At 46.8% G+C, this 27,959-nt stretch overlaps 1 protein-coding gene across 2 annotated transcripts in view; it reads right to left on the bottom strand.

The window, feature by feature from the left end:
* Window positions 1-27,959, bottom strand: part of SLC2A9 (solute carrier family 2 member 9) — a 205,612-nt gene that overhangs the window by 44,715 nt on the left and 132,938 nt on the right. For both annotated transcript variants that reach the window (XM_077878366.1, XM_077878360.1), the window contains 2 exons: window positions 16,715-16,825; window positions 1,795-1,896 (listed from right to left, as the gene is read on the bottom strand). In XM_077878366.1, coding sequence (XP_077734492.1) covers window positions 1,795-1,896; window positions 16,715-16,825 — 213 coding nt within the window. The remainder of the gene's footprint in view (window positions 1-1,794; window positions 1,897-16,714; window positions 16,826-27,959) is intronic.

Raw genomic sequence — 27,959 nt, 5'->3', positions numbered from 1 at the left:
TCTATGTGAGCAAGGGCACAGAGGAACAGGAGAGGAACAGGAGAGGACCCACTCCTGTGCTCACAGCACAGGAGTGAGCAGCAAATGTTCAGAGTAGAGGGTGATGGGTAGAAATGGGGAGAGCTGATCTTCCATGCCCAAGTCCATCAGCTCTTGATGAAGGAGGATCTAGGATTGGGAGGAGCATTGTAGGCTCTTGTACACTGCATGGCTCACTGCTACACTAAGTTATCCACCTAACCATCCATCCATCCATCCATCCATCCATCCATCCATCCATCCGTACATATATACATATATCTATTCATTCATATGGCAGATTGTTTTTGGTTCCTCCTGGGTGCCATGCACTGGGCTAGGAGGTGGGAACACAGGAATGATACAGGCATGGCCCTGCTCCCACAACTGTATTAGAGAAGAAAGATGAGTCAACAGGGAAAGCCAATCCTGTGATAAGTGCTATTGCAGGATTTCCCCTGGGGTCCCTGAGAACATAGAGGAGGGTGACTCACTGAGACATAGGATAAAGGGTGATGGGGCAGCCAAGCAAGGAAAAGCTCTGAGACCTTGTGAAGTCAGGCTTAGGAGGACCCACATGCTCCAGACAGCCCTTCCAAATGTCTGCCACAGCAGCAGAAAGACAATGCCCCAGAACATCACCCAACCAGTGAGGGACCCAGCTTGGTTAGTCTGAGGGGCCTGCAAGGGCATCCTGTCTGGTAGAAAACCCTGGTCGGCAGTTGGGAAGGAGGAGCCACTGCCAGTACATCACCCCCAAGGAAGATGTTTCTGCCTCCTGAGTCGTCAGCGTGCCCAGTAGCACCACCTTTCTGAAGGACAGGTGCTGTCAGGCACCACTCAGCTAATATTGCCTTTTTCTAGAGGTTTTTGGGACATTAAGACATTTGGCAAATGATCAACATGTGCAACTTTCCACTTAGGGATTCATTTTTGAAAAGTGCAAAGATTTGTTGACTACTGTGACCTTGGCCTCGTGCTTCACTTGGTGCTGAGACAGGCTCCAGGCACCAAGAAAGTGCTCAGTCACTGCAGGCTGTCGTGAGCAGCACAGGGGGCTGATGGAAACCCCAAGATCCCGGAATCTCATCCCAGTTCTGCCATTTACTAGCTGTGCAGCCTTGAGCAGCTTCTGCATTTATATTTATGCCTCAGTTTCCTGTCTCCATAAAAGGGAAAAATACCACTTTCACCAGGATTAAGTACAGCATAATCCATCCCCCCAAGCCTACATTTGGGTGCCCTTCCAGGTACTATAGGTACATTTTCTCATTTAATCCTCCTAACACCCCTGGGCATAGGGACAACGGTCTCATTTTAGAGCTGGGGCCCTGAGGAGCAGAGCCCCTGCTGGAACCCACAGGCAATGATATGATAATTGTGGAAGTGCCTCATGTGGCACTTCCAGCTGCTCTGTGCTAAAATGTGGGAGCCAGAGGAGGTATCTTAGGGGTGTCTGGAGCAGTCTTCTCTCTTCCATAAATGAGAAAACTGAAGCTTAGAGAGGAGATGTATTTTGGCCAAGTTCCGACAGCTCACTAGAGGCAGTGAGAGGACTATATATCCAGTGTCTGTCTTCCAGTCCAAGGACCTGTTACTAAACCCTCCTCCTTGAGGGCATCCAGCAGCTTCTAGCTGAGATGCCCCTTGGAATGCCATATCATAAGAGTTGTCTGTAGACAGTATGAACTTCCCAAGCCAAGGCCCCAGAGCACCAAAGCCAGAGGCTGGCTCCATGCTGACCTCCTTCAGGGCATGAAAGGCACATCCTCTCACCTGAAATGTCAGTGTGATGGTGATGATCCCAAAGAAGAGGGCCATCAGCCCAAAGCCAACTATGAGGAGGGGTCTCCGTCCCAGGCGCTCGATGACCAAGCCCTAGGTCAAGGCAAAGGACAGATGGTTATTACTTCACTTCTAGTAGCAGGAGAAAGGGAATGTTGGGACTGGGAACCAGCACAGGGATCATGGTTAAAGGGTGGCTTTGACCTTCAGATAGCCCAGCCATTTTCTCTATGGCCACAGCCAGAGAGGCAAAGATCTTTATGAGAAAGGGTGGGAGACGAAAATCACCATCCTTGAGCACCTACTGAGTGTCCACACACTCCCCTTTCCTTCTAATCTTCATTTCTAGGGAAGGGTGGGGTTACCTGCCAGGTCTGCAAAAGGAACCAAATGGACATGGTTGCTGTAGCCCTTCACCCACCCTTTGGTGCCAGCCTGCCATGGAAAGCAAGTGCTCTCGACTTCTAATGCCCCTGTGTTTTAGATGTTATAGAGGCAGGCTCCCAAGGCAGGGGCCCAGGCGTAGGAGGGGGCAGAGAAGGTTCTGGTGTTTTCCACTCTCCCTGAGTGTGGGTAGGTCAGTTTCATTCTAGGGTGTGATACCAGGAAGTCCACGTGACTATAGCTCCTGAAGCCATGTCCCCTGGCACAGTGTCCCACAGCTATAGGGCTGTTAGTGACCTCTGCCCAGCTGAATGGTCACAGTCCTGCCCTCAAGGCTGAAGGAGTCTTGCTGCAGGAACCCAGAGCCCTCCTCCTTTTCCTCTTTCCTCACACCCCGCTCTGAGCAGGGAGAGCTCTCCCAGAGACAGCGTGGGCTGCTGTTCCACTTGGCCAAGTGCACCTCAGGAAGTGAGTGGGCACAGCTCTAGGCTAGCCAAGTGCCCAGAGGACAGGCCACAGGGTGTTGCCTGGGTACCGTGGTGTAAACAGTGAAGAGACCGGGGGGTCCGGTGTGGAAAGTCAGGGGTTGGAGTGGAAAACATGCTTGGCTGATGGCCACTGGCTGGAAAACATCCACAGCTTGAGGACCTGGGTGGCTCAGGTGTTGAACATCTGCCTTTGGCTCAGAGCGTGATTCCAGGGTCCTGGGATCGAGTTCTTCCTCAGGCTCCCTCTGGGGAGCATGCTTATCCCTCCGCCTATATCTCTGCCTCTCTCTCAGTGTCTCTCATGAATAACAGATAAATTAAAAAATCTTTAAAACCAAACAAAAACATCCACAATTTCCTTTGGGAAGCCTTTCCCAAAGTAGGACTAATTAGTTGTCTGATTTTACAGAAGAAGTAACGAAACAGAGACACAGAGGTTTTGGGAACTTGTCCAAAGCCATGTGGCTGGTAGGAAGTAGGGTTGGGATCATCTACAAAGTCTTTTCTGGTTGCAGAGGAGGAGGATGAAGACATTTTGGTCATTCAGTGGGAAGCCAGGCCCAGTGAGACCCACAGAAGCAGCAAAGATCAGCAATTGCTGAGAAAGTTCTAAAGAGAAAGAAGGGCCAGCATCCAAGTCATCTCTCCCCCTAAAACCGTCATGAGTTGGGTTCCACCAAAGGGAAAGTCCAGATAGGAGCTGCCAGGGCGAGAGCAACATGCATAACGAAATTGGGCCCCTGGGTTGGGGGTTGGGGTGGGGAATGGGGAAGGTCAGTGACACCCAGGATCAGAGATTCTGGGATTTGTCAAAAGCCACATTCTATTGCTATTCGGAGATAAGCAAGTGGAATACATGCTCTCTCACACTGCAGGGATGGCTGAAAAATATACATACTCTTCCATTCAGTCATTTGCCTTGTATTTATCCTAAGAAAATAGACATTTGGTAGAAGATTTATGGACAAAGATCTTCAAAAATACTGTAGTTTATACTAATGAGGAAATAGAAAGCATCTAGGAGTACACCAACAATTGCATCCTTCAATAAATACTGGAATATCCAGATGACAATTATGTAGGGATTCATGTATTTTAAAAGAATTTTAAAGAACAGAAAAATCCTCAGGTTACGACTCTAAGGGAAAAGAGCCAGACACAGAGCTGTATCTCGCATATATTTATGTACACAGTTTGGTAAATTATGATTCTGTTAAACTGATATACCCTGGAAAAATTTATGCAAAAAAATAGCTTATAATGGCTGTTTGTGGGAATATGTGGTTATTCTTTTAATCATCATTTTTCAGTCTTTTCCAAATTTTCCACTGTAAGCTTCTTTTTTTTAATTAAAAAAAAAAAGTCTAAAACACAGACTTAGCTAAGGCATTGGAGACACTATGCCCTGAGTCACAAATCGTTACTCTTCCCCTACCCCTGCTGACTTCTGATACCCACACATGTAGATCTTCACCGTGTAGAATGTCTCTGCTACAATCTCAGGATGGCCTCCCCATTCCCCACCGTTACGCTGGCAAGGAAGACCAAGGCTGCTCATAGCTGGAATGTGTGGTGACAGCCTTGTCTCCTAGGGTTACAGTGCCCAGTGACAGAGCACAGAAATGACAAGAGAAATTGCCACAACAAGCATCACAGTCACTGCCAGACACCGAGCACTTAAGTTGCTGTCCCGAGATTAACATGTGTTGCATTGTTACCTGAGATTACTGTGTACTTGTTACTGACTCCAGTGTTCTGTTTCTTTTTTTTTCTTTTGGTTCGTTTTAGTTTCTTCAAAGGCACCACCAACAATTTCAGTATCAGCAAGTATGCCCCAGATATAAACCAACCGAAAATCACTGTCCTACATCATGATACCAACAATCAAATGCTTTGGGGTGGGGATGGGGATCTGGCAGTTTCATTTCCCTAAAGTCTCCTGATGAACCAAGGTAGAGCTGGAAACACTGTCCTTGATTTGGAAATAGTCTCTGACGGTGTCTAGGAAGACACCAAAGAAATAGCTGTGAGAAAGAAAGGGATAAAAACAACTCTGTCCATCCTAGTGGGAAACCCAACCAGTCTGCAGGGCTCCTTTCTTCATCTCTTCCTCTTTTAAATTGTTTTAAAGTGCAGCCTGTCGAAAGGGATTAGGGTGAAGACGGTATTTCCACTCAACATTAAAGTCATTAGTGAAAACATTAACTTAAGATGAACAATGGCCTCTGACGGTTACTGACATCAGCTGGAGATGGACTGTCAGCCTCCAAGAAATCTCTTCTGGGGACCTCTGAGCTAAGGGTTATTTAGTCATTCAGCAGTCCTGTACCCAACACCTCCTGCCCACCCCACAGTGCTAGGACTGCTGGTGGGCTAATAAAGAGAAGGCTTTTTGTCATGGTTAGTATTTAAAAATCAACTTTATTGACTTAGATTCAATTTGTAGATTCAATAAAATGCACTGATTTTAATTGTACAGTTTGGTATATTTTATCGCTTCTTGGCCTTTTGGCTAAGATCAAGTGTGGTATATTTTAACAAATTTATACACTTGTAAAGCCATGACCATATCAAGATACAGAACATTTCTATCACTCCAGAGTTCCCTGTGCCCCTTTCCCTAGCTGCAAGCAACCACTGATGTGCTTTCCATGACACTAGGTTAGGTTAGAATTCCATATTGGTGATCACTATACTTTAAAAAAAATATTTATCTATTAGAGACAGAGAGAGAGAGAGAGAGAATGAGAGCAAGCGCACAGGAGGGGAGATGGGAAGGGGCAGAGGCAGAGAGAATCCCAAGCAGACTCCATACTGAGTGGGGAGTCTGACTCAGGGCTCACCCCACAACCCTGAGACCATGACCCGAGACCAGGGCCTGAGTTGAAACCAAGAGTCAAACATCTAACCAACTGCACCAACCAGGTGCCCTGGTGATCGCTATACTTTTGAGAATCATCTCTGTTGCACATACTGTTCCTTTTTGGTGCTGAGTAGTATTTCATTGAATGGATATACCACAGTGTTACTCCATTCATCGGATGGATATCTGGGATGTTTCAGTTTGAACTTTTCTGACTAAAATTTTATAAACATTGGGATCCAAGGCTCTGTGTAGACATGTGCTTTGCTTTCTCTTGGGTAAATACTCATGAGAAGAATATTTCGAGTGTATGGGTAAAATTTTTATGAGAAACTGCCAAATTGTTTCCCAAGGGGCTGTACCACGTCAGATTCCCAGTGGTTCCACATCTTCATCAACATTTGGTATTATCGACATTTTGGTATTAATCATCCTTACGGTGAACAGAGGTATCTCATTGTGAGTTTTAGTTTTAATTTCCCTGGAGCCTTACGGTGTCGAGCAATTTTTCATGTGTTTATTAAAACTTTTGATAGCTTCATTTGTACAATGTTTGCTCAAGTCTTTTGTTCATTTCCAAGTGGGCTGTTGGTCCTGTTTTTGTTGTATTCTAAGAGTCCTTTATATCTTCTGGATTCAAGTCCCCAGTGAGATGTATACTTTGTGAATATTTGACTGACCTGCCTTTCCGTTCCCTTCACAAACTCTTTTACATAGCCACAGCTTTTAATTTTGATGAAATCCTGTTAATCAATTTTTAAAAAATTCATGCTTTTTTGTGTCCCATCTAAGAAATCTCTGCATACCCCAAGGTTGCAAAGACTTCCTCCTACACTCTCTTCTAGGAGTTTTAGAATTTTAGCTTCTATGTTTCATTCCATGGTCCATTTTGAATTAATTTTGTGTGTAGCATGAGATTGGGGTTATTTCCTTTTTTTCCATGTGAATATTTAGTCTTTTGGTATTATGGTAAGACTAACTTTCCCCATTGAATTACTTTGACATCTTTTGTATTTCTGGATTCTATTCTGTTCCATTGACTATATGGCTGTCCTTATGCCAACACCATGCTGTCTTGATTACTATGTAGTGAATGTTACACAGCACTTACTATGTGCCAGCTATGGTTATAGGTGCTTTACATATAGTAAGAATTTAATCCTCATAACACTTCTATGGGTATATAGAGGTTCAGAGAGTTTAGCAGCCAGCCCAAGGTCACACAGTGGCAGGGCCAGGTTTCAAGTCCAGGCATTCTGGTTCCAGAGTCTTGCTCTTAACCTCTGAGCTGTACTGCCTCTCCTTACTGGCACATACAGATTTATCAGAAGGATATATGCACTCTCCCAAGGCTTTCCTTCCTTTGTGTGAGGCTGTGGCACAGGAGCATTGGGAAGGAGACAACAGTCCTTGCCCTTGGTGAATCTTATGGGTTGAATTGTGTCCTCCCCCAAAAAAGATATGTTGAAATCCTAACACCTGCTACCTCAGAATGTGACTTTACTTGGAAACCAGGTGTTTTTTTTTTTTTTTAAAGATTTTATTTTATTTATTCATGAGAAACAGAGAGAGAGGGAGAGAGAGAGAGAGAGAGAGAGAGAGAGGCAGAGACAGAAGCAGGCTCCATGCAGGGAGCCCAACATGGGACTTGATCCCGAGTCTCCAGGATCAGGCCCTGGGGCTGAAGGCAGCGCTAAACCACTGAACCACCTGGGCTACCCATGGAAACCAGGTTTTTAAAGAGGTAATCAAATTCAATGAGGACATTAAGGTGGGCCCTAATCCCATGCGACTGGTGCCCTTATAAAAGGGGGGAAATTTGGACACAGACACGCACATGTGAGGATGCAGGCAGAGGTCAGGGGTGGTCCTCTACAAGCCAAGGAACACCACCAATTGCCAGCAAAGCACTAGATGCTGTGGTGGAGGCCTGGAACAGATTCTCTCTCACAGCCTCAGAAGGAATCTGCCCTCTGACACCTAGATGTCAGATTGCTGGCCTCCAGAACGGTGAGACAATAAATTTCTGTCGCTTCAGCCCCTCTGTCTGTGGTACTTTGTTATGCGGCTCTAGCAAACTAGCATGGGGAGCTCACATCTGATGCAGAGCAGAACTTGGCAGGTTGTTGTTCGATGATTAAATACACATGAAGAAAGGAGGAAGGGATGGAGGGAAGAAAAATAGGGTCTAATATGTCATTTATTTCAAATGTGACTCAAAGCTGACTTAATGTGCATTTATAGCATTTTATAGGTATTACTTTATATGAATTTTATAGGCCAATCTCTGTCTCTGTTGTATTCTTTGTGTCCATCTAAGTTTAAAGGACATGAAATAATACTCCGTGCTTGGCAGATTTCCTGACATCTCAGGGACCACAGAGCCTTGTAAGAGATCCTTCCTCAACAGGATCCTAAGCGATGCCCTGTTATTCCTGTCCTAATCCAGGCTGGGTCTTTTCCAATCTGCTCTTTTCATGAAGTCAGCCTTTGCCTGGCTTGATGTGCTCCTCGCAAGCACGGGGGTCATATGGCTGGCAGCAGGGCTCAGAAGGAGGAAGGGCTGTTGGTAGGGGCTCTGTCACCTGGCTGCCCCCAGCAGAGGGTGTGGATCCCAGCATGGGCAGAGCACTCTGTCTGGGCTAAAGATACACCTTTCCTCAAGTGGCCTTAATTGGGTTTTACTCAAACAACTGTGTACTGGGTGCTTGCTTTGGGCTGGCACTCAGCCTAGTGGGACACATGAAGACCAGGGATTGTTGGGGTACAGGATGACAACTACCACAGACATTTCTCTAAGCCTATTTTGTCTCATACACACACACACACACACACACACACACACACACGCACATATACACATAAACACCACTGGCGCAGGATGCCTCCCAGATTGGGGCCAGCACCCTAGTATCCCAAATGGCTGCCCTTGATCTTGATGATTTGGGGGGTGGGGGTGGGGTCCCTGAGGAGCCTTTGCCACACAGCCATTCTTGAGTCTCCAGGCAGAAACTGTATTATTGCCAAGACTTTACTTCTGGAAGAATGGGAGAAAGGAACAGGAATGGTTTTACTATCGCTGACTCAGGTCTCTCGCAGAGAAGAGAAAGAAAGGCAGGCTGCATGAGAAGAAATGCCAAGTTTCAGTATTGCTAATAGTTCTGTTTTAAGCATGCAAGCATTAATCTTTGCTTTCACAAATCTCTGTGAGACTTTGGAAAGCTGTGGATATCTGGAAGTTAATGGAGTTTTAAAGTCTGTGTTCAGAAGACAGGGTCTCAGAAACAATTTTCCACCTAGAACAGGCTGTCTAAATTGAAAATAAAATATAATCCATTGATGGGACGCCTGTGTGGCTCACTGGTGGAGCATCTGCCTTCGGCTTGGGTTGTGATCCCAGGGTCCCAGGATCAAGTCCCACATTGCAATTCCTGCAGGGAGCCTGCTTCTCCCTCTGCCTATGTCTCTGGCTCTCTCTCTGTGTGTCTCTCATGAATAAAATAATTAAAATCTTAAAAAAAATCCACTGAAACAAATTTGTTCAGAAATTTCTATTTAAAAGATGAATGTGTGAGAGGTGCCTGGGTTGCTCAGTTGGTAGAGCACGTGACTCGAGTCTCAGGGTCCTGAGTTCAAGCCCTATGTTTGGTGTGGTGCCTACTTTAAAAAAAAAAAAAAGGATGAATGTATGAGATCTGTACATCTGTTTGGGCCAAAGTTGTAAGAAATGAAAAAACTATTTTCTAAATGATTATCATTCTGGGGGCCAGGTGAGCGGGTTGGGGCGGCGTGCGCTTGGAGTTCCAGAGAGGGACAGAGGAACAGTGTGAGTCTCCACCTTTCTCTGATGGGTGGGCTGGTGGAACCTGCCCAGAGGCAGGGAAGCCAAAGGTAGCTAACAGAGAGATGAGGAAGGAATCAGAAGACATTTCCTGGGAAATAAAGCATCAGAAGGAAGCACATTATGGGAGCCAGAGGGTGGGCAATGGGGAAGGAACTTGCTTGCAGATGTGTCCTTGGCCAAACCCAGAAATAGAACCACCTGATAAAAAGGTATGATCAGAGCTGGGAGGGGGTGGGAGCAGGGGAGTCGGCTTCCAAGGCAAAACCACCTGTCTGCTTTGGTCCTCCTGGCCCCTCCCATGAGGAAGAGCCCTCAGAACCAGGAGAGCCCCCCGCCCACATGCATGCTTCCTCTCAAGGCAACAGGTTACACAGCACTTTCTTGAAAGGTGATGTGGGCACCAAATATGAGAAGCTGCTCAACTGAATTATGATTTCTCGGCCCTGTGGGTGCTACCCATTGAGGATGGAGCCCTGGCTGCCACTTGTCCCCCAGGGACTTTGGGGACCAAAGGAGAAATCTGGTTCCTCTTTTGTTTCATGTGGCCTCTCCTCTGCTAAGTGCCTGTAAGTTTTGTTAGATAAATGGGGGGATGACTCTAACATTTTAGTGGAGGTGGGGGCTGTTTCCTCCTGCCACTTTGTGGCCCATAGAAATGCTGCAGAATTGTGATTTATCAATTGAAAATGTTGTTTGTAAAGGAGAATGAGCTGAACTCAGTCATTTGGATGCCAGAGTTAGGGTACCCTCTGTCTGATGATTCACTGGGAAAAACCATATCTGGGGGCATCACAATGCCAGATTTCAGGTTGTACTACAAAGCTGTGGTCATCAAGACCGTGTGGTACTGGCACAAAAACAGACACATAGATCAATGGAACAGAATAGAGAATCCAGAAGTGGACCCTCAACTTTATGGTCAACTAATATTCGACAAAGGAGGAAAGACTATCCACTGGAAAAAAAGGCAGTCTCTTCCATAAATGGTGCTGGGAAAATTGGACATCCACATGCAGAAGAATGAAACTGGACCACTCTTACACCAGACACAAAGATAAACTCAAAATGGGTGAAAGATCTAAATGTGAGAATCCATCAAAATCCTAGAGGAGAACACAGGCAACACCCTTTATGAACTCAGCCACAGCAACTTCTTGCAAGATACATCCATGAAGGCAAGGGAAACAAAAGCAAAAATGAATTATTGGGACTTCATCAAGATAAAAAGCTTCTGCACAGCAAAAGAAACAGTCAACAAAACTCAAAGACAACCTACAGAATGGGAGAAGATATTTGCAAATGACATATCAGATAAAGGACTAGTATCCAAGATCTATAAAGAACTTATTAAACTCAACAGCAAAGAAACAAACAATACAATCATGAAATGGGCAAAAGACATGAACAGAAATCTCACAGAGGAAGACACAGACATGGCCAACAAGCACGTGAGAAAATGCTCCGCATCACTTGCCATCAGCGAGCCTCCTTTCAAGCCTCCCTGCTCTGCTCTTACCACCCTGCCCATATCTGTCTTTACAGAGGCCAGAGGGATCCTTCTAAAATGCACCATGGTGCTCTGCTTCCTATACCCTGGGGGCGCCCCATCAACCGGCTGGCCTCAGTCTTGCTGACTGGCTCCTGCTTGGTTTGCTTCTCCAGATCCCTGCTGTGACCTGCTCTCTGTCCTGGAGGAGGACCTGCAGGCACAGATCAACAGGCCCCCTTGCCCTCAGCATCCAGCTGGTGTCAGCAGACAGGGCACTAGTAAGAAGTCAGAAGGAGGGAAGGAAGAAAATGGGACCAGGGTGTTGGGTCCTGACTCCCTTTCGCCAGGCACATTTTGGCTGGCTGCTTCTCTCCACCGAAGGTCACCACTCCTGATGGGTGGGGGCCTGCCCCACTACAGACCTATCCATCCCTGAGTTAATCCATCCTCCAGCCCAGATATCTGGGTGACAGTTTCCTCATCCCTTGAGCCTAACCACAATTTAATACAGCAACTGCCCACTTCTCAGTGCCCCTCGATTGGCACCAACGGTTCTCACCACATCCTTTCCTGTCTAGACCACCATATGCTTGACTTACTCATCCTGCCATTCATTATCTGTCCCCCACTAGGGGCTCGCCTTCTCTAGGGCAAGGGCCTTTGTCTCTTTTGTCCATGGACGCACCCCACATGCCCAGACTTGTGCCTGGCATGGAGCAGAGGCCCAACTAGCACTTGCCGAGTATTGAAAGAATAAGCACTCTGGCCCAGTTTCATCTTTTAATTGTTGCAGAAGGTTGCAGGGTATTTTCAGCTTTTTCCATAGCATATGCCTGATTCTCTTCTGGAACATTAATAATCAACAAATATTGTATTTGTTTGCTAGGGCTGCCATAGAAAGGACCCCACGCGGTATGGCTAAATAACAGACATTTCTTCTCTCATAGTTCTTAGAGCTGGGTGTCCAGGATCAAGGCCATGACAGGGCCGTGCTCCCTCTGAAGGCACAACGAAGGATCTGTTCTAGGCTCTTCTCTTGGCTTTTGCAACATGCCTTCAAAATCCACATGGTGTTCTGAGTGTATGTGTCTGTATCCAAATTCCCCCCTTTTAATAAGGATGGCAATCATATTAGATTAGTGGTCCCCCTATTCCAGAATGATCGTATCTTAACAAATTACATCTGTAATGGCTATGTTCTGAGGTACTGGGAGTCAGAGCTTCAATATATACATTTTGTAGGGATGACAACACAACCCCTAACGATAATTAGCATTTATTGAATACAAATGCTGTGAATTACTGTTTACTTCTCATGGTAAGACCTATTAAGGTATAGATTTGTATCATCCCTACTTTTCCTTGGGGAAAACAGGGGCTCAGAGAGGTTAAGTAAGTGGCCCGAGGTTACCCAGCCAGTGAGCGAGGGCCATGAGACCATAGAGCCCAGACACTCCACCATCCTGCTTTGTTGCCTGTACCCACTTTCTCACCCAACAAGTGCCAGATCCAGGGGCTCAAGATGTAGCTGTGAACCCTAAAGTTTTGCTTCTGAAATTGTGGGTTTGTTGGGATGCAGAGGATGGATGGAAACCGGTAGGATTTTTTTTTTTTAACTTCAACGCTATGGCATAGTCCATTCCTGACAACTTGTGAAGAATAAGAAGCCAGAAGAACTTATGTGAATTATGTTTCCCCTGATGCCACCCTGGGTGGCAGCTGATGCTCAGGCTTGTGTGGCCCTGGTGACACTTGGTGGACGTTCACTCGGAAAGTTCATGTCGTGCCAAGAAAGTCAATTTGGAAAACCAGCTGTTTCTGCAAGATGCAATTATTTACAGCTGCCCAAGCCAATGAGCAATGCCAGGAGCCAAGAATAATTGCAAATAAAATGAACAAAAATGTCTTTCTCAAGTTTATTAGGTCCCAAAGCCATTTTAACAGACTGTCAAAATCTCAGGAAGAAGAAAGCAAATTGGAAAGATGGGCAATTGCCTCACAGGGTTGGATAAAACAGGGTCCATATCTTTGGAAACAAGGTAATAAAAACTTTGGAAAGACCATGGGATTTGCTGCATATTGACTGTCAGGCATGCAGCAGTGGGTCTTCCTGCACTGTGAAGTTTGCTTCTACGACAGCTGTGCGAGGCTGTGGATTCGTCTCCTGTGGCTGCTGTAGCAGATCGCCACAGTCTCCTACAGCCCTGTGGGGGCAGAGTCTAACACAGGTCTCAGGGGGCAAAAATCACAGCTGCTGGCAGGGCTGTGTTCCTTCTGGGGGCCGTTCCTTGCCTTTCCAGTTTCCAGAGGCCATGTGCTTTCCTTGGCTCATGGCTCCTTCCTCCACCAAAGCCAGCAACTGCCACTCCAACCTCTGCTTTTGTCACTACATCTCCCTCTCAGATTGTGATGCCTGCCTCTCTCTTTCATTTTTAAGGACCCTTGTGGTGACACTGGGCCACCTGGCTAATCCATGATGACCTCCCTATCTCCAGATCCTTAACTTAATAATGTCTGCAAAGCCTCTTTTGCCAGGTAAGGTGACATACTCGTGCTTCCAAGAATCAGGACCAACATGGGTGCAGGGCAGGGTGGGGGGTTGTAATTCTGCTTACCATGGTAAGCCTGGTTATGTTTGTTTTAAAGATGACAAATAAATTCAGAGATGTTGGGCAATTTTCCCCATGCCACTCAGCTAGTAGATGGGTGGTTAGGATTGGAATCCAGAGCTGCCGGGTCCTACAACAGAAGCTCTTTCTCCCCCAACACAGTGTTCCATCTCAGACTCCCACTCTCATGCTAGAGTTAATCTCAAGGTACTCCAGAGATTAGGGAAAAGGCAACCATGTTAAGAACTACTCCCAGGGGACTATTCTGGATCTCCAGTTCCTTTGGATGATAAACTGGGAGGGGTATAGATGACTGGGGCCATGTGCATGAGGCCAGTGGACAGGCTGCTGAATGCACTTCCCTTCCCTTCCCTTCCCTTCACCTGGCTAATGCCTGCTGGGCCTTCAGGACTCACCTTCCTGGGACCTCTTCCAGGAACTCTCCCAGGAGAGTTCATGCCAGTGTTGCACGTGGTATGTGTCTGTTTCTGGATCTTTCTCTCTAAAACACAAATTCACTAATGACCTAACACAAGCATGATACGGATATGCCAGAGCTGCTTGTGGAATGCATGCATGAATGAATGACCCCACCATGATGCCACTCCCCATAGTGGGCCCACATGGCAGTCCCCGCACCCCTAGAACACATATGTTCCGAGTGACTGTGACCCATCCTGCTCCACAGCTGAAGGCGGCAACAGGCCAACTCCCAGTCTTTTACAAAGGTCCTCTCTGCCTCTCCCAGGATGGTGAAGTCACTTTCCCTCCTTCCTGGGATTAGTTCTTATAAGAAATACTCTGTCAAATATTGTCAGCTTGTAACGAAGATGATCCACTGGCCAGAGAGAGGGGGCTGGAAGGTGGGCACCTGGAGTCAGGGAGATGGGGTTGAAAGCATCATCACCCTCTGCTCCTTTTTCAAATGAGGATGAGAACCGGACTTTTAGGAGTGATGTGAATGAACATCCAGGAGATCCCAGGTAAGGCACTTCAGGGCCTTGGGGAGCAGTGAGGACCCCCAATATCAGCTATCCCCACTCCCTTGGGTTCTGACCCTACTGGCTATGTAATCCTGAGAAAGCCAATTCTTTGGCACTTGGTTTTCTTGCCTGTCAGAAAATTGCAAGAGTCCCTGTAAAATCCTCCTCTCTACAAGGATGTTCATCACAGCCTTATTTACTGACAAATGGTGTAGTTAACTCTGTGAGCCCACCTCATTTACCAGGCACTGTTCTCCAGTATTCACTTGTTTAATCCTTACCCCATCCCTATGAGGCAAGTGGTGTCCTTATTTTTTCTTTCTTTTTTTTTTTTTAAGATTTATTTATTTATTTGAGAGAGAGCATGCAGGAGTGGGCAGAGGGGCAAAGGGTGATGGAGAAGCAGACTCCCTGCAGAGCATGAAGTGCAACACCGGGCTCAAACCCAGGACCCTGAGATCATGACCTGAGCTGAAGTCAATCAGTTGGACATTCGACTGACCGAGCCACCCTGGAGAGGAATGGTGTTCTTATTATAGAAATGGGGTAATTGAATCAGAGAGCTGTTGAATAACTTCACCAGGGTCACGCAGCTCCAAAGGGATGGAGACAGGATCAGAATCCAGGCAGAGTGGCTTTGCCATCTAGGCTTCGAGGGCAGATACTCAACAGCGCCACCCCGCAGGGAGCAGCTAGGGAACCTGCCATATAGCCAGTTTCTGAAGAGCCACAGAGCCTGCGCAGCTAGCGCTCCATCACAGGGGCGCTGATCAGCATGTTTTTCTGTATATACGTTACACGTCAACAAAACATGCCTCAGATGAGAAAAAGGAAAGTGAAATGAAAAGCAAGTCTGGCACGAGGTCATGTGCGCAAAAGCAGAGTGACTACCACAGAAGAACAGAACACACACCTGCGCATAGAAAAGCCAAGGGGAGATTTTGCCCAGTGGCCTTGGGAGGTATGATCACAGATTTCTCCTTTGGTTCTTTCTACTCTTCTGAATTGTACTTGTGCACCTGAGCTTGTGATGATTTCTTACAACAACAAAATACTTTACCAGCCAGTCCCCTCCCCCAAAGCAAACCCTGTGGTTTCCCACCACGTTCATTCCAGACTGACTGTGCTTTTCCATGGATCAGTGTAAACATGAATCACCACAACTGGGGAACGAGAATTTTGTGAAACTCCGATTGTGAAATGGTGAGATATTTTCCTCTAACAGAAAGACTGTGAGTGAGAGGAGGAGATGAACACGGGCCCTCGACCCTTCCTGACATCCATCTTTAGAAGCATCTCGTTAGAATGACCCATTACGAGCAAGGAGCAAAATAAGGCATTCTGTTGACAGCGAGTCAGAGATGCGACTAGAAGCCTCTGCCTGTTTGCACCGTGTCCATCCTGTCAGCAGAAGTCGGCGCGAGAGAGGGGAAATAAATGAGCTCCCCCATGAGAGAGGATCTGATTCTCACTCTGATTCTACCCTCCTCTCTCTCCTTCGGGAAGAAGCCCCACTGTGGACTATGTGCCTGAAATGTGAGGCACAGACCACACACCTACAAGGCACAAGAGGTCGGACATCTCATAAGACTGAAGCTCAGAGAGGTTGAGAGCATTGTTCAGCATTGCACAGCCAAGAAATTCCGGAGCCAGGATTCAAACCTGGTTTGTTGTGATTGCCCAAACTGGTACAATTTCTGGGACATTCTGAAGTCTCCCAAATCCCTCGTGGAAGCATGGGTAGTGTGCATCTTTAAGGCTGAGGCAGAATGATAAGCTCTGTATCTTTCTTTGCACATTTTTGCTCATTATTAACAGAGGGTGTAACACCCTCTGTTACACAGATTGACTGGAACGTCCTCTCTCTTTTCCTTTGCCTGCAGAGTCCTACATGTTTGGGATAGAAAGATGACCACTCATGCTTTGGAAACATTTTTCAGGTCATGGCACTGGACCTTAGGTTCACAGGGACTCTGTCCTGGACCTCCAAGGACAAATGCCCCTTTACACTGGGTGCTTGTCCCATCGTATCGGCTGTGACCAGGTGAGAGCTCAGAGAAGGGAGCTATTTGTTAAAAGAAAGACAGTAGGGGAGCAACTTATCAGTAAGAATATTCTCTAGGTGGGGAAAACATCCTAAAAATCAGACACCTTCAGAGCCACCAAGGACATACTCCTTTAAAGGCAAGCACGGTTGCCTGGGGGCCCCATGGCCCCGGGATGCTCTCAGGAATGACCCCAGATTACTCACAGAGAAGATGGCAGCCAGCGTCTCGATGCCACCAGTACTCAGGGTAATGTATGGGATCTTTTCCGGTGAGATCCCAGCTTTGCCAAAGATGCTATTGGTGTAGAACCAAATCTGTAAGGCAGGAAAGAAAAACAAAGGTGAGTCAGTGAAAGGCATCTATTTCCCAAATTAAATTCAGGTGCAAGGCGGTCCCTGAGATTCGCTGCTGCATCCAGCATGGAGCTTTGTGGTGTGGCCAACTATCTGTTTTCTTCCTCCTCCCACCTTTGTCTCTTCTTCGTTACTGACAGGGATACAGGGAGCCACATGTGCTGAGCTAATTGTGGCAAGGAGATGCACACGGAAATGTTGGTGAGGCTTCTCGGAAGTCTCCTGAAAATGAGCTTTCCGCCAAGGAGGTGGGGTCCCATTTTTGCCCTTCCTCCTTTCTGCTGTCCAGATGGTGAACGTGATGGCTGGAGATTCAGCAGCCCTCTCGGATCACTAGGTGACCTCAGGACAGCATGGTAGCCTCCGTGGTAACTGTGAGAAACAGGAAAGGTTCTTTACAGATACTTTACTGTCATCCACTAGAAAGCTGTCACAATAAACCTATAATGGGAACAACATGAATGATGCCCTGGGGATTGTATAACACACAACCTGCAAACCCTACATGGGGCCCCTGCTTTGGGATGGAAGCCACCCGTTCAGACGCTAGAGCAAGAAGTTAGAAGGAGCTTGTGTCCTTGCTCACTACAGTGATTCTGTAACTTATTAGCCAAAGCTGGGCACTGTTGAGAGTATTAATAATTAGTTCAGGACAACAGGCATGAATCGGGATTGCCCAGGCAAACCAGGATGTGTGGTCCTGGGACTGCGGTGCCACTTTTCCCAATTTCCTCATGCGAAGTTAGGTCAGTGTGGAGGTTTCCACCACTGAGACCAAACCTAGCTCTACTGACACTCACAGGGCATCAGACGGTCACTGACTGGAGGTTGGGGGACCGGCTCTGTGTTGAGCTGGCTGTGTGACCTCGAGCAATTCACTCTGTGCTGCTGGGCTTCCTTCCCCTCCCCAGGCAAGGAGGACAGCCAGGCCCCTCTTGTGGGGTGTCAGAATTGGGCAGGAACTGTCACTGTGCGCTATTTACGTTTTGGGTCCATAGGCTGGACACGAGTTACTTGTGTCCTCACGATCCCAGCCATTTCCTTAAAGAACAAGAGTCTGCGAAATGATAGAACACCAAGGTGTCCTTGGTACGACATCTGACGAGGAAACCGCCACCTTCGAGGGCCTTGGAAGCGTTTATACTCTGACCGATATTAAGTAGAAACATTAGAGCTTGTTAGCTGCTTATAACTTGTCAGGCCCGACGGTAGCTGGGCATGCTCTTTGCGTTTGACTCTTACTTCATTTTTTTTGGAAAAAGCTCTCATTTCTACAAATTTGTCTTGTTACCGGCATCTGTTTAGCAAAACATTTTTCATGCGCTGGGGGAGAAGGTGTAATTTAGGACCTACCCGTATCTATAGATGGCTTATCTTTTAGTGACGGGAGTAATTGTTCATAAAGTTATAGGCACATTCAGAGTCCAGTAAAAATTACTGCCAGGATTTCTGTGAGCTCGCCGGCAAAATGCGTTCTTATGTTCTCGTAAAACAAAGACCCTCTTGGCTGTGTCTGGCCCACATTTGACTGAGCTGATAAATTAGAACTTTACATTCTATCTTTGCTTCCACATTCACAGAGTACAGGGCCCCCGATAAATTCATTCATTCCTATAGTTCTTAGGGCTGTGCCAGAAGCTAAAACTATTCCAGAAAGCCCCAGTCTTCACGGGATTTGTTTGTATAACCTCCTTCCCTTTGGAAGGAAACTGTGATCTCCAGCACATCTTCAGAGTTGGGTCAGAGGGGCTTAAATGCCATTCTTAATCTTTACCCAGATTCATTGACGTTTAATAGCCAAGGCTCTCGGGATCCCTTTCATGCCCCAGGCTACTGTGCTGGAATTGTTGTTTTCTGCCTCAGCCTGAACCCCAGAGCGGTGAGCCTGCGATCCCAGTGGGTATGTGTTCTCCTGCGCAAGCTGTGCCCTGGCCTCCCCTGTGGCCTCCTTCCTGGCTCCTCACAACCCCTGCAACCTTCCCTGCTTCCAATTTTCCCTGTAGCGACACTGCCTTGGGCCTCCCCGAGGGGTTTCAATGTTAGTGAAGCGAGTCATGGTGTATAAAACTAAACTCTCAAGGTGGGGTGGGGGTGGGGGGCTCTTATAAAAGTGGCCCTAGAGTCATTTCATGGTAAATGCATTTATCCATCAACAGGCAGAAACCAGCCCTCTGGACCATCTCCCCCATTCCAGGGTTTGTGCGGAGGTCCTGCTGGGCTGGCCCTGTCCCTGGAGGGGGTGGGGGGAAGGCCTGCCCATCATACAAACTGCCTGTCTCGTTCTGCTGGCTCCAGAAGCCATTTCTCTTCCGCTGAAGCATCCTGTAGAGCAGGACGGTACTGCCTCTACTCCCGTTGAGGTTTATTTGAACAGGCAGTTTGAGGGCTTGTACACCATGGAGGCACCAGGAAAGGTGGAGTGTGTCCCGCAGCAGTGCTCCCAAGGAGCGTGCTCTGTGTTGATCTCATCCATGAGATCACGCTCTCAGGTTTCCGACGGCCTCCTCGCATGGAGGGGGACAGGGGACTGGAAGGAGCAGCAGTCTGGAGGCCTACACACCCGATTCCAGCCCCAATGCTGCCTCTGGTGAACTGTGGGCCTGTAGACAAGTGACTACTTATCTCTAAAGAAGGTAAAACGATCTGTCTTTCAGAGTGGTTGTAAAAAATGTTTTAAGTGATGAAGTAGAGCATCTTTAAAAGATTTTACTTATCGGGACGCCTGGGTTGCTCAGTGGTTAAGGGTCTGCCTTTAGCCCAGGGTGTGATCCTGAAGTCCCAGGATCGAGTCCCACATTGGGCTCCTTGCGCAGAGCCTGCTTCCCCCTCTGCCTGTGTCTTTGCCTCGTGTGCGTGTGTGTGTGTGTGTGTCTCAAGAATAAATAAATAAAATCTTAAAAAAAAAAGATTTTATTTATTTGAGAGTGAGTGAGCTTGTGTGCACATTGGGGGAGGGGAAGAAGGGGAGGAGGAGGGACAAGTGGACTCTCAAGACCTCGAGACCATGGCCGGAGTAAAAATCAAGAGTCAGGCCCTTAACCGACTAGGCCACACTGGACACTCCAAGCATTTCTTACAGAATTGGCACATCATAAATGGTGGGTATCATTCTAGAAGATTTCCATCTCTCTATTGAATCTCACCCTTGCTCTTTGGTAAAGGAAAATGTCAAACCAGTTATGCACATGCCTTGGGGAGGAAGCGCCTCTGGCTCTGCTTCTCAGCCTGCTTCCTGACTGGCTGCCTCTAATGCCCCCAAGCCCTCCTTCTTAACTCCTGACACAGTGTGTTAGAGACAGAGCATAACAGGCACACTCATTTTCAACTCTCTCAACAGCTTGTGAAGGTGACGTTGCCTAAGGATCAGAGAGACCACACACAGCCGATAGGGAAGGAGCGGGTGCAGACCCAGGCCTGTTTGCTCCCTGCCCCACAGTTCTTCCGCTGCTCGGGCTCTGCTGGGGCTGTCAGGGCAGCTGGCCGATGGGATTTGTCTTCTATGTGCCCGCTGCCCTGACTCCCATATATGCACATGGCCTTCACTGCACTTGGCCTTGTCCTCAGAGATGTGTTTTAACCCATCTCTCTGGCTTAACTTCAGGAGCAAGAAACCACCTTATCTGCCTTTGCCCAGAACAAGGTGATTCTTGCAGAGTATGGATGCAGAGAATGGACTTAACACATGCTTGTGGGGGGTAGTCACCAAACAGTGACTCCCCCAAAGATGGGCATGTTCTAATCCCAGGAGCCCATGAAGAGGTTACATTACCCGGCAAAAGGAGCTCTGCAGATGCGGTTAGGTTTAGGGGTCTTGGAGCACCTGGGTGGCTCAGTGGTGGAGCACCTGCCGTTGGCCCAGGGCTTGATTCTGGGGTCCTGGGATCGAGTCCTGCATCGGGCTCCCCATGGGGAGCCTGCTTCTCCCTCTGACCATGTCTCTGTCTTTCTGTGTGTGTGTCTCTCATGAATAAATAAACTCAAAATAAAAAAAATTATCTTGAGTTATCTAAGTGAGCTAGAAATGTAATCATGAGGGTTGGTAGAGGACAGAGGTTGGAGAAGGCAGGCGCCAAGGTGGAAGCAGAGGTCAGAGGGAGAGAGTTGTAAACATACAGGTGGTCTCGCACAGGATCTATTTTGAAGTATAGAGGACAGAGGAGATCTTGCCATTTATTAACCACTATGTCCCAGGAGCCCTGCCAGTGCTTCACCTCCTGAAGGGATGGGACGCCCTTTCCTTTCATTTCCTGTTCCTACCTGGGGAACACACCTGTCTCTCAGGCCAAGGGGCAAGTAACCACATAAGGAATAAGGGATAAGGTCAGAGGGGCCCTTGGAAGAGGCACTAATGTGCTCATTTACGCCTCCCACTGGGCTGTCTGTGTACCTGCCTCTGGCAGGCAGTTTGCAGGTCCCCTCTGCCCTCTCCTTTCGGGGAGAGACCTGCCCAGTGTAGCTGGACCAGGGGTTGGGTTGCTTCCTATTGTTGGGACCGGGTAGGTGCCTTAAATCTGGGAATGCAGAATTCACAGCAGTTTCTGGAGTCACACCCTCCAGTCCAGCTCCGCCCTGAGTAGAGGGCACATTGTGATCCCCATCTATCTGATTCCTGTGCCAGTCTCTCTAATCCACTCTGAATTTCAGAGGGGAAGAAAGGGGCTTATGTACTGGACTCCGCAAACCTATCACCCACATGCCCCAATTTTATCCTCCCACAACCCAGTGAGGTAGGTGTTTTGCCCCCATTTAACCGATGAGGAAAGTGAGGCTCAGCTCAGTGAGGGCTACACAGCTCAAAGTGGCAGAGCTGGGATGTCGGCTCAGACCCTCCCAACACTTTCCTGACCTCTGCTACATCGGGGTGGGAGGCAGCTGATTCCCCTCCTGAGGTGGAATGGGGTGGGGGTCCAGTCAGGGCCAGCGGGTCTAAGGGCTGGAAGGGAACAGTGTATCCCTGCTGCAAAGAGAGGCAGGACCCCTGCTCCAAGGAAGACACTCCACTCTCCTGACAATGCCTGACAGTCTGGGCCCAAGTCCCCTCAAGTAAGTGTCACCCCTTGTTCCCATTAGGCCCCCTTCGACCTGACCACAGAGGTGGCCTGACCACAGAGGTTAGGGAATGAGTGACTGACTCTCCCGCCTCCCCTGGGGCCCATGTCACACCTTGATTGTGCACATGAGCATCTGCTAGATGACCCATCTGGGGTGCCTCTCAGTGCTCAGGGAGGAGCAGCTCCCTCCCTTGTCCCTTACTCTTCATGGAAATCCAGAAAGATACAAAATAAGGACTCAAATTTAAGAATGGCCAGAACATGCTAGTCTTTTATTTTATTTATTTTTTGGACTTTATTTATTTATTTATTTGGGAGGGGTTACTGGGGCAGAGGGAGAGGGAAAGGATCTCAAGCAAACTCCATGCTGAGTAGGGAGCATTTTTATAGTAGCAAACTGAGGCCCAGAGGAGTCAGTATGATTGGCTTCCTCTGTTCAAGAGGGAAGGAATCTGTACGCAGGGCTTGATTCCACACCCTGAGATCATGACCTGACCTGAGCTGAGCTGGATGCTTAACCGACAGAGCCACCCAAGCGCCCCAGAATATGCTAGTTTTTAAAGCTTTTCTAAGAGTATTTGATTACCTCATCTCGCTCCCCCTTTTACAGGTAAAAACACAACCTCAGCCTGACCCAGCTCTCAACCAGCTGATACCACCTTTGAGTCACATGCCCATTTACATCTCAGTGACTGAGGGCAGAGGGGTTAAGCATCTTACCCAGGGTTCCAGAGCTGGGAGGCAGGCGGTGTGGGGTACGGGCTATAACCCAGGTGCCCATGGTCTCAGGGCAGGGCTCTTTTGACAAGATAGTAGCTAAGATTGTCAAGCACCACCTGTGTGGCTGACCCTGTGCTGAGGGCTCTATATACATCCTTTCATCCATCTTCTTGCCATTATATGAGGAGAGTACCCCTTTACAGCTGGGGAAACTGAGGCACAGAGCAGTCATGGCAACTTGCCCCTTAGTCCACAAGCTCAATGCTGGGAGTTGAACGCAGCTGACCCCAGGACATGTGCTCTTGACCACAATGCTAGGGTGGCTGCACAGAGGGGGTCTGGGTAGCATTCTCTCCATTAGGGGACAGAGCAAGTTCTTTCAGTGAGATGGTCTCAGCTACTAAGGTAATGGAACAGGCAATTCTTGTGATTTGAGTTAGTACGTTATTTGGGAGGAGACTTCAAAACAGAAGTTATTTAAAATGCTTCTGGACTTGTGATTAAAAGTTTTGTGCAAAACAGGATTTGGGCTCCAGGGTCCAACCTTGATGATGGTTGGACAAAGGAGATGGATCTTTACAGGCCTCCTGGCCAGCATGGGGGAAGGTGTCCTGTCTCAGGCTGTCTCCCTCCCTCCCTCCCTCCTTCCCTCCCTCCCTCCCTACCTCCCTCCCTACCTCCCTCCCCTCTCCCAGCCTTGCCTCCCTGCCATTCAGTTATTTGTGGAGGGTGTAGGATGTCTGGTACTCTGTTAGGTACACATCACAACACACATTACAACATGTGGGGGAACAATACGCATGCGTCCTCAGCCTCACAGATCTGGGGTAGCAGCAAAGGGAGGCGTTATACAACAGCGTTATAGGTGATGGGCCAGAGGGACACACAGATGCCCAGGAACGCTGTGACACGCGGGCACCCACCAAGTGGACAAACCCCAGGGGGCCATAAAACACCTCTAAGGGTCCAGAACGGGCATTACCAGGCTCATTCATAGCCTGCACTCTGTGCCACTCTACTCTTGTTTTAAGCTCCAGTGTCTTGCTTCCCAACCAAGACTACATAGTGGAAGCAGCAAAGTTTGAAAATGTGTGGCATTGAGAGACAAGAACACAGTGCTAGAAATAGCCTTGCTGATGAGAGCAGTCCACGTACACAATTTTGTATAATCCCCATGGCAGCTCTGCAGACTGATTACTGTCATCCCCATTTTTATAGTAGCAAACTGAGGTCCAGAGAAGTCAGTATGATTGGCTTCCTCTGTTCAAGAGGGAAGGAATCTGGAGGAAGGAAGGGCAACCCAAGGTGTTGATAAGATACCACCAAAATCCTTGGTATTTCCAGAAGATTTAGGAAGTCTCCAGAAAACCATGACTTTCCTGCACTAGGTGTGACACTGCAAGGACTTGGTAGAAGCAGCACCCTCCCTACACCTTGCTCTTCTCACCTGTCCCTTTCTTCCCCAAATATTCGGGTGCCTCCCATGTGCCATGGGCAGTTCTGGGTTCTGGCAGCACAGGGACCATGAGATGTGGTCTCCATTCACAAGGACAGTCATAGTGAGAGGAGTGGCAGTGGGGGCATAGGAAATATTGTGACCGCCCCAGGAAAGGGGATGGAGTCAGTAACCAGGAGGCTCCTTGCTGGTGAGAGACTGAACATTCACACAAAAATCTGGTTTTCATGCAAAGGACAAACTGCTCAGGAGAAAGGCAGTTGCATAAAACAAGGAATTTTAAGTGACAGGTCTAATTTTAGAGGAGGGAATTTGAAAGCCATTGTGAGAAGGAGGGAAAAAAACAATCCCACACTGAAAAGGAATTCAGAAGCAACTAAATGTTACATCCAACTTTCGCTTGACTTCTAAGGTATGTGGAAACTATTCATGGACTTCTTAGCAAAAATGTATTGAGCAATATGCAATGTTCGTTTAATGCAGTGATTCTCAACTGGGGCAATTTTAACCACAGGGGACATCTGGCAACGGCTGAAGACATTTTTGGTTGTCAAAACTGGTGGGGTAGGCTACTGTCATCCGGTGGGTCGAGGCCAGGGATGCTGTGAAACGTTCTATAGTACACAGAATGGCCCCCCTCGCAATGGATTTTCTGGACCCAAATGTGCATGCTGAGGCTGAGAATGGCCAGGTTAGTGTAAGTATCTGAGTCTTAGAGACGGGCTGGCCAAGCCTGGGCAGGTGCTCCAGGGAAGGATACCTGGGGCCAGGAAGTGTGAGTTTGACAGCATAGGCACCGCTCCCACTGTGACCCTGAGTAAGTCCTTGGCCCTCTGTAAACCTTACTTCTTATTCTAGAAAATGAGGATGGCATCATTTACCCCATAGGACATTTGGGGCTGGAATAAAGTGATAAATGGGGGAGATGCCTTGAAGTTTTTGCAATGTCTTAAACTTTAGAGCATGTCCTCCCAAATAGTTTCTGGGAAAATTAAGGGAAGAAAGCAAGTTTTAAAGGGCATTTGAAGTCTTCATCTGGTAGACAGCATTCTTTCTTGGTCTCATGTATTATTTGGATTTAGAGGCAAGAGGTACAGGGGGAGAGAGCCTGCCTGGACTGAAGTACAGGACAGCCAGGCTCTAAGGCTGAGGTGGCTGCCATCTGCTGTTTGTCCTTTTGTATGTAAAACAGAGGAGGTAAGACTTGTCCCACTGTCTGCCTAGGAATGACCTCAGGACAGAGCCCAGTGACACAGATGAGGATGCTCAAAGGGGACCTTGGGGACCTTCCTTGCTCAGGGCTCAAGCAGCCAGACCTTGTGGCCAAATAGCTGGGCTCAAATCCCCTTTCTACCACTTGTAGCTGTGTGACCTAGGGAAAGTCTCTCAATGTCTCTGTAGCTAACAGTGGTGTCTAACTCATAGGACTGCCATGGGGACAGTTTCTGGCTCATGTTAAGTGCTAAACGAATGTATGCTTTATTATTATTATAGTTGAGCAGACAGAGGCTGAGTGGGGGAATGATTGGACTATGCTTCCCACTGCAGGCTTGTGGTCACAGGGAGATAGTTAGCCAGGCCACTGGATATGGGTCCAAAGCTTTTTGCTCTATGTCAGGTTAAGCATGCCAAGATTAGAAATAACGCAAAATAAATAATAAATAGGAGACTATCTCAACATAATAAAGGCCATACATGACAAGCCCAGAGCTAATATCATACTCAGCTAACATCATATCATAATATCATCATACTCATCAAACTGAAAGCTTTTCCTCTAAGATCAGGAACAAGATAAGGATGCCCACGCTCTCACTTCAATTCAACACAGTACTGTAAATCCTAGCCAATGCAATTAGATAAGAAAAAGAAAAGTCATCCAAATCAGAAAGGAAGAAGTAAAATTATCACTGTTTGCAAATGACATGATCTTATATGCAGAAAACCCTGAATATAGCACACACACATGCAGACACACACTATACACACACATACACACAAATTGTTAGAACTAATAAACAAATCCAGTAAAGTTGCAGGATACAGAATAAACATACAAAAATCAGTTGTGTTTTTATATACTAAACAAGGAACCACCTGAAAGGGAAATTAAGGAAATAATTGTACTTACAATAGCATAAAAAATACTTGGAGATAAAAGTTAACTAAGAAATGAAAGACTTTTGTACTGAAAACTACAAAACACTGAGGAAAGAAATCAAATACACAAATAAATGGAAAAATACTCCATTCATGGATTAGGAGATTTAATATTATTAAAATGTCCACACTACCCAAAATGATCTACAGATTCAATGCCACCCCTATTCAAATTCCAATGGCATATTTTCCAGAAATAGAAAGAAATCCTAAAATTCATATGCAACCACAAAAGACAATGAATGTTGAAAAAGAACAAAACTGGAGGCATCACATTTTCTCTTTTCAAAATATATTACAAAGCAACAGTAATTAAAATAGCGTGATACCGGCAAAAATACAGACATACAAACTAAGGAAACAGGATAGAGATCCCAGAAATAAACCTATATGTGGTCAACTGATTGACCACATATGGTCAATATTCTTAGGTGCCAAGAATATTCAATTGACCACATATGGTCAGTATTCTTAGGTCCCAAGAATATTCAATAAAGAAAGGATAGTCTGACAAATGGTGTTGAAAAATTGGATAGCCATATACAAACGAATGAAATTGGATGCTAATACTCACTCAATATGGATTAAAGATTCAAGCATAAGAACTGTAGAAAAAAGAAAATATAGGAGAAAAACTTTGTTACACTTATATTGGCATTATTTTTTTGGATACAACATCATAAGCAAAAATCAACAAATGCGACTACATCAGGCTAAAAAGTTTCTGCATAGCAAAAAAAAATAATTGATGGAGTGGAAAGGCAATCTACAGTATGGGAGAAAATATTGGAAAATCATATATCTGATAAGGGGTTAATCACCAAAACATATAAAGCACTCCTACATCCCAATAGCAAAACAGAATAAGATAAAACAAAAGCCCCCAAAACCTCCAAATAACTCTACTAAAAATGGGCAAAGACCTTGATCAGACATCATTCGGAAGAAGACATACATACGGCCAGCAGACATGAAAAGACACTCCATATCACTAATCATCAGAGAAATACAAATTGAAACCATAGCAAGACATCTCCTAACATTCGTTAGGATGGCTATTATTATTATTTTTTAAAATGTGTTGGTGAAGAAATGGAAAAATTAGAATGCTTGCATACTGTCAGCGGGAATGTAATCTGGTGTAGACGCTCTGGAAAACAGTATGGAAGTTCCTCAATTAGAAACAGAACTGCAATATGAGTCAGCATCCTACTTCTGGGTTTTTATCCATATTGAAATCAGGATCTCAACGTGATATCTGCACTTCCATGTTCAATGCGGCACAGATCACAGTAGCCAAGGTGTGGAAATACCCTAAATGCTGTTGATAGATGAATGGATAGAGAAAATGTGCTACATGCAGGCATGATGGAATATTATCCAGCCTTGAAAAAGAAGGATGTCCTGCAATGCGTGACAACATGGATGAACCTGGTGGACCTTACGCTGAAGGAAATAAGCTGATCATGGAAGGACAAATACTGCATCCTTGCACTTTCGTGAAGTATCTAAAGCAGCCAAACTCATAGAAGTAGGGTGGCTGTTGCTAGGGACTGTAGCAGGAGGAAATGGGAGCTTCCAATCAACAGGTGCAAAGTTTGAGTGAAGCAAGATGCATACACTCTGCAGATGGGATGGGCCGTATGACAATGCACCTACAGTTTACAATCCTGTGTTGTACACTTAATTATTAGTTAAGGAGGTAGAT

Source organism: Canis aureus, chromosome 2, assembly GCF_053574225.1.
Source record: "Canis aureus isolate CA01 chromosome 2, VMU_Caureus_v.1.0, whole genome shotgun sequence".
Lineage (NCBI taxonomy): Eukaryota > Metazoa > Chordata > Mammalia > Carnivora > Canidae > Canis > Canis aureus.
This window is presented reverse-complemented; position numbering and strand designations above follow the sequence as displayed.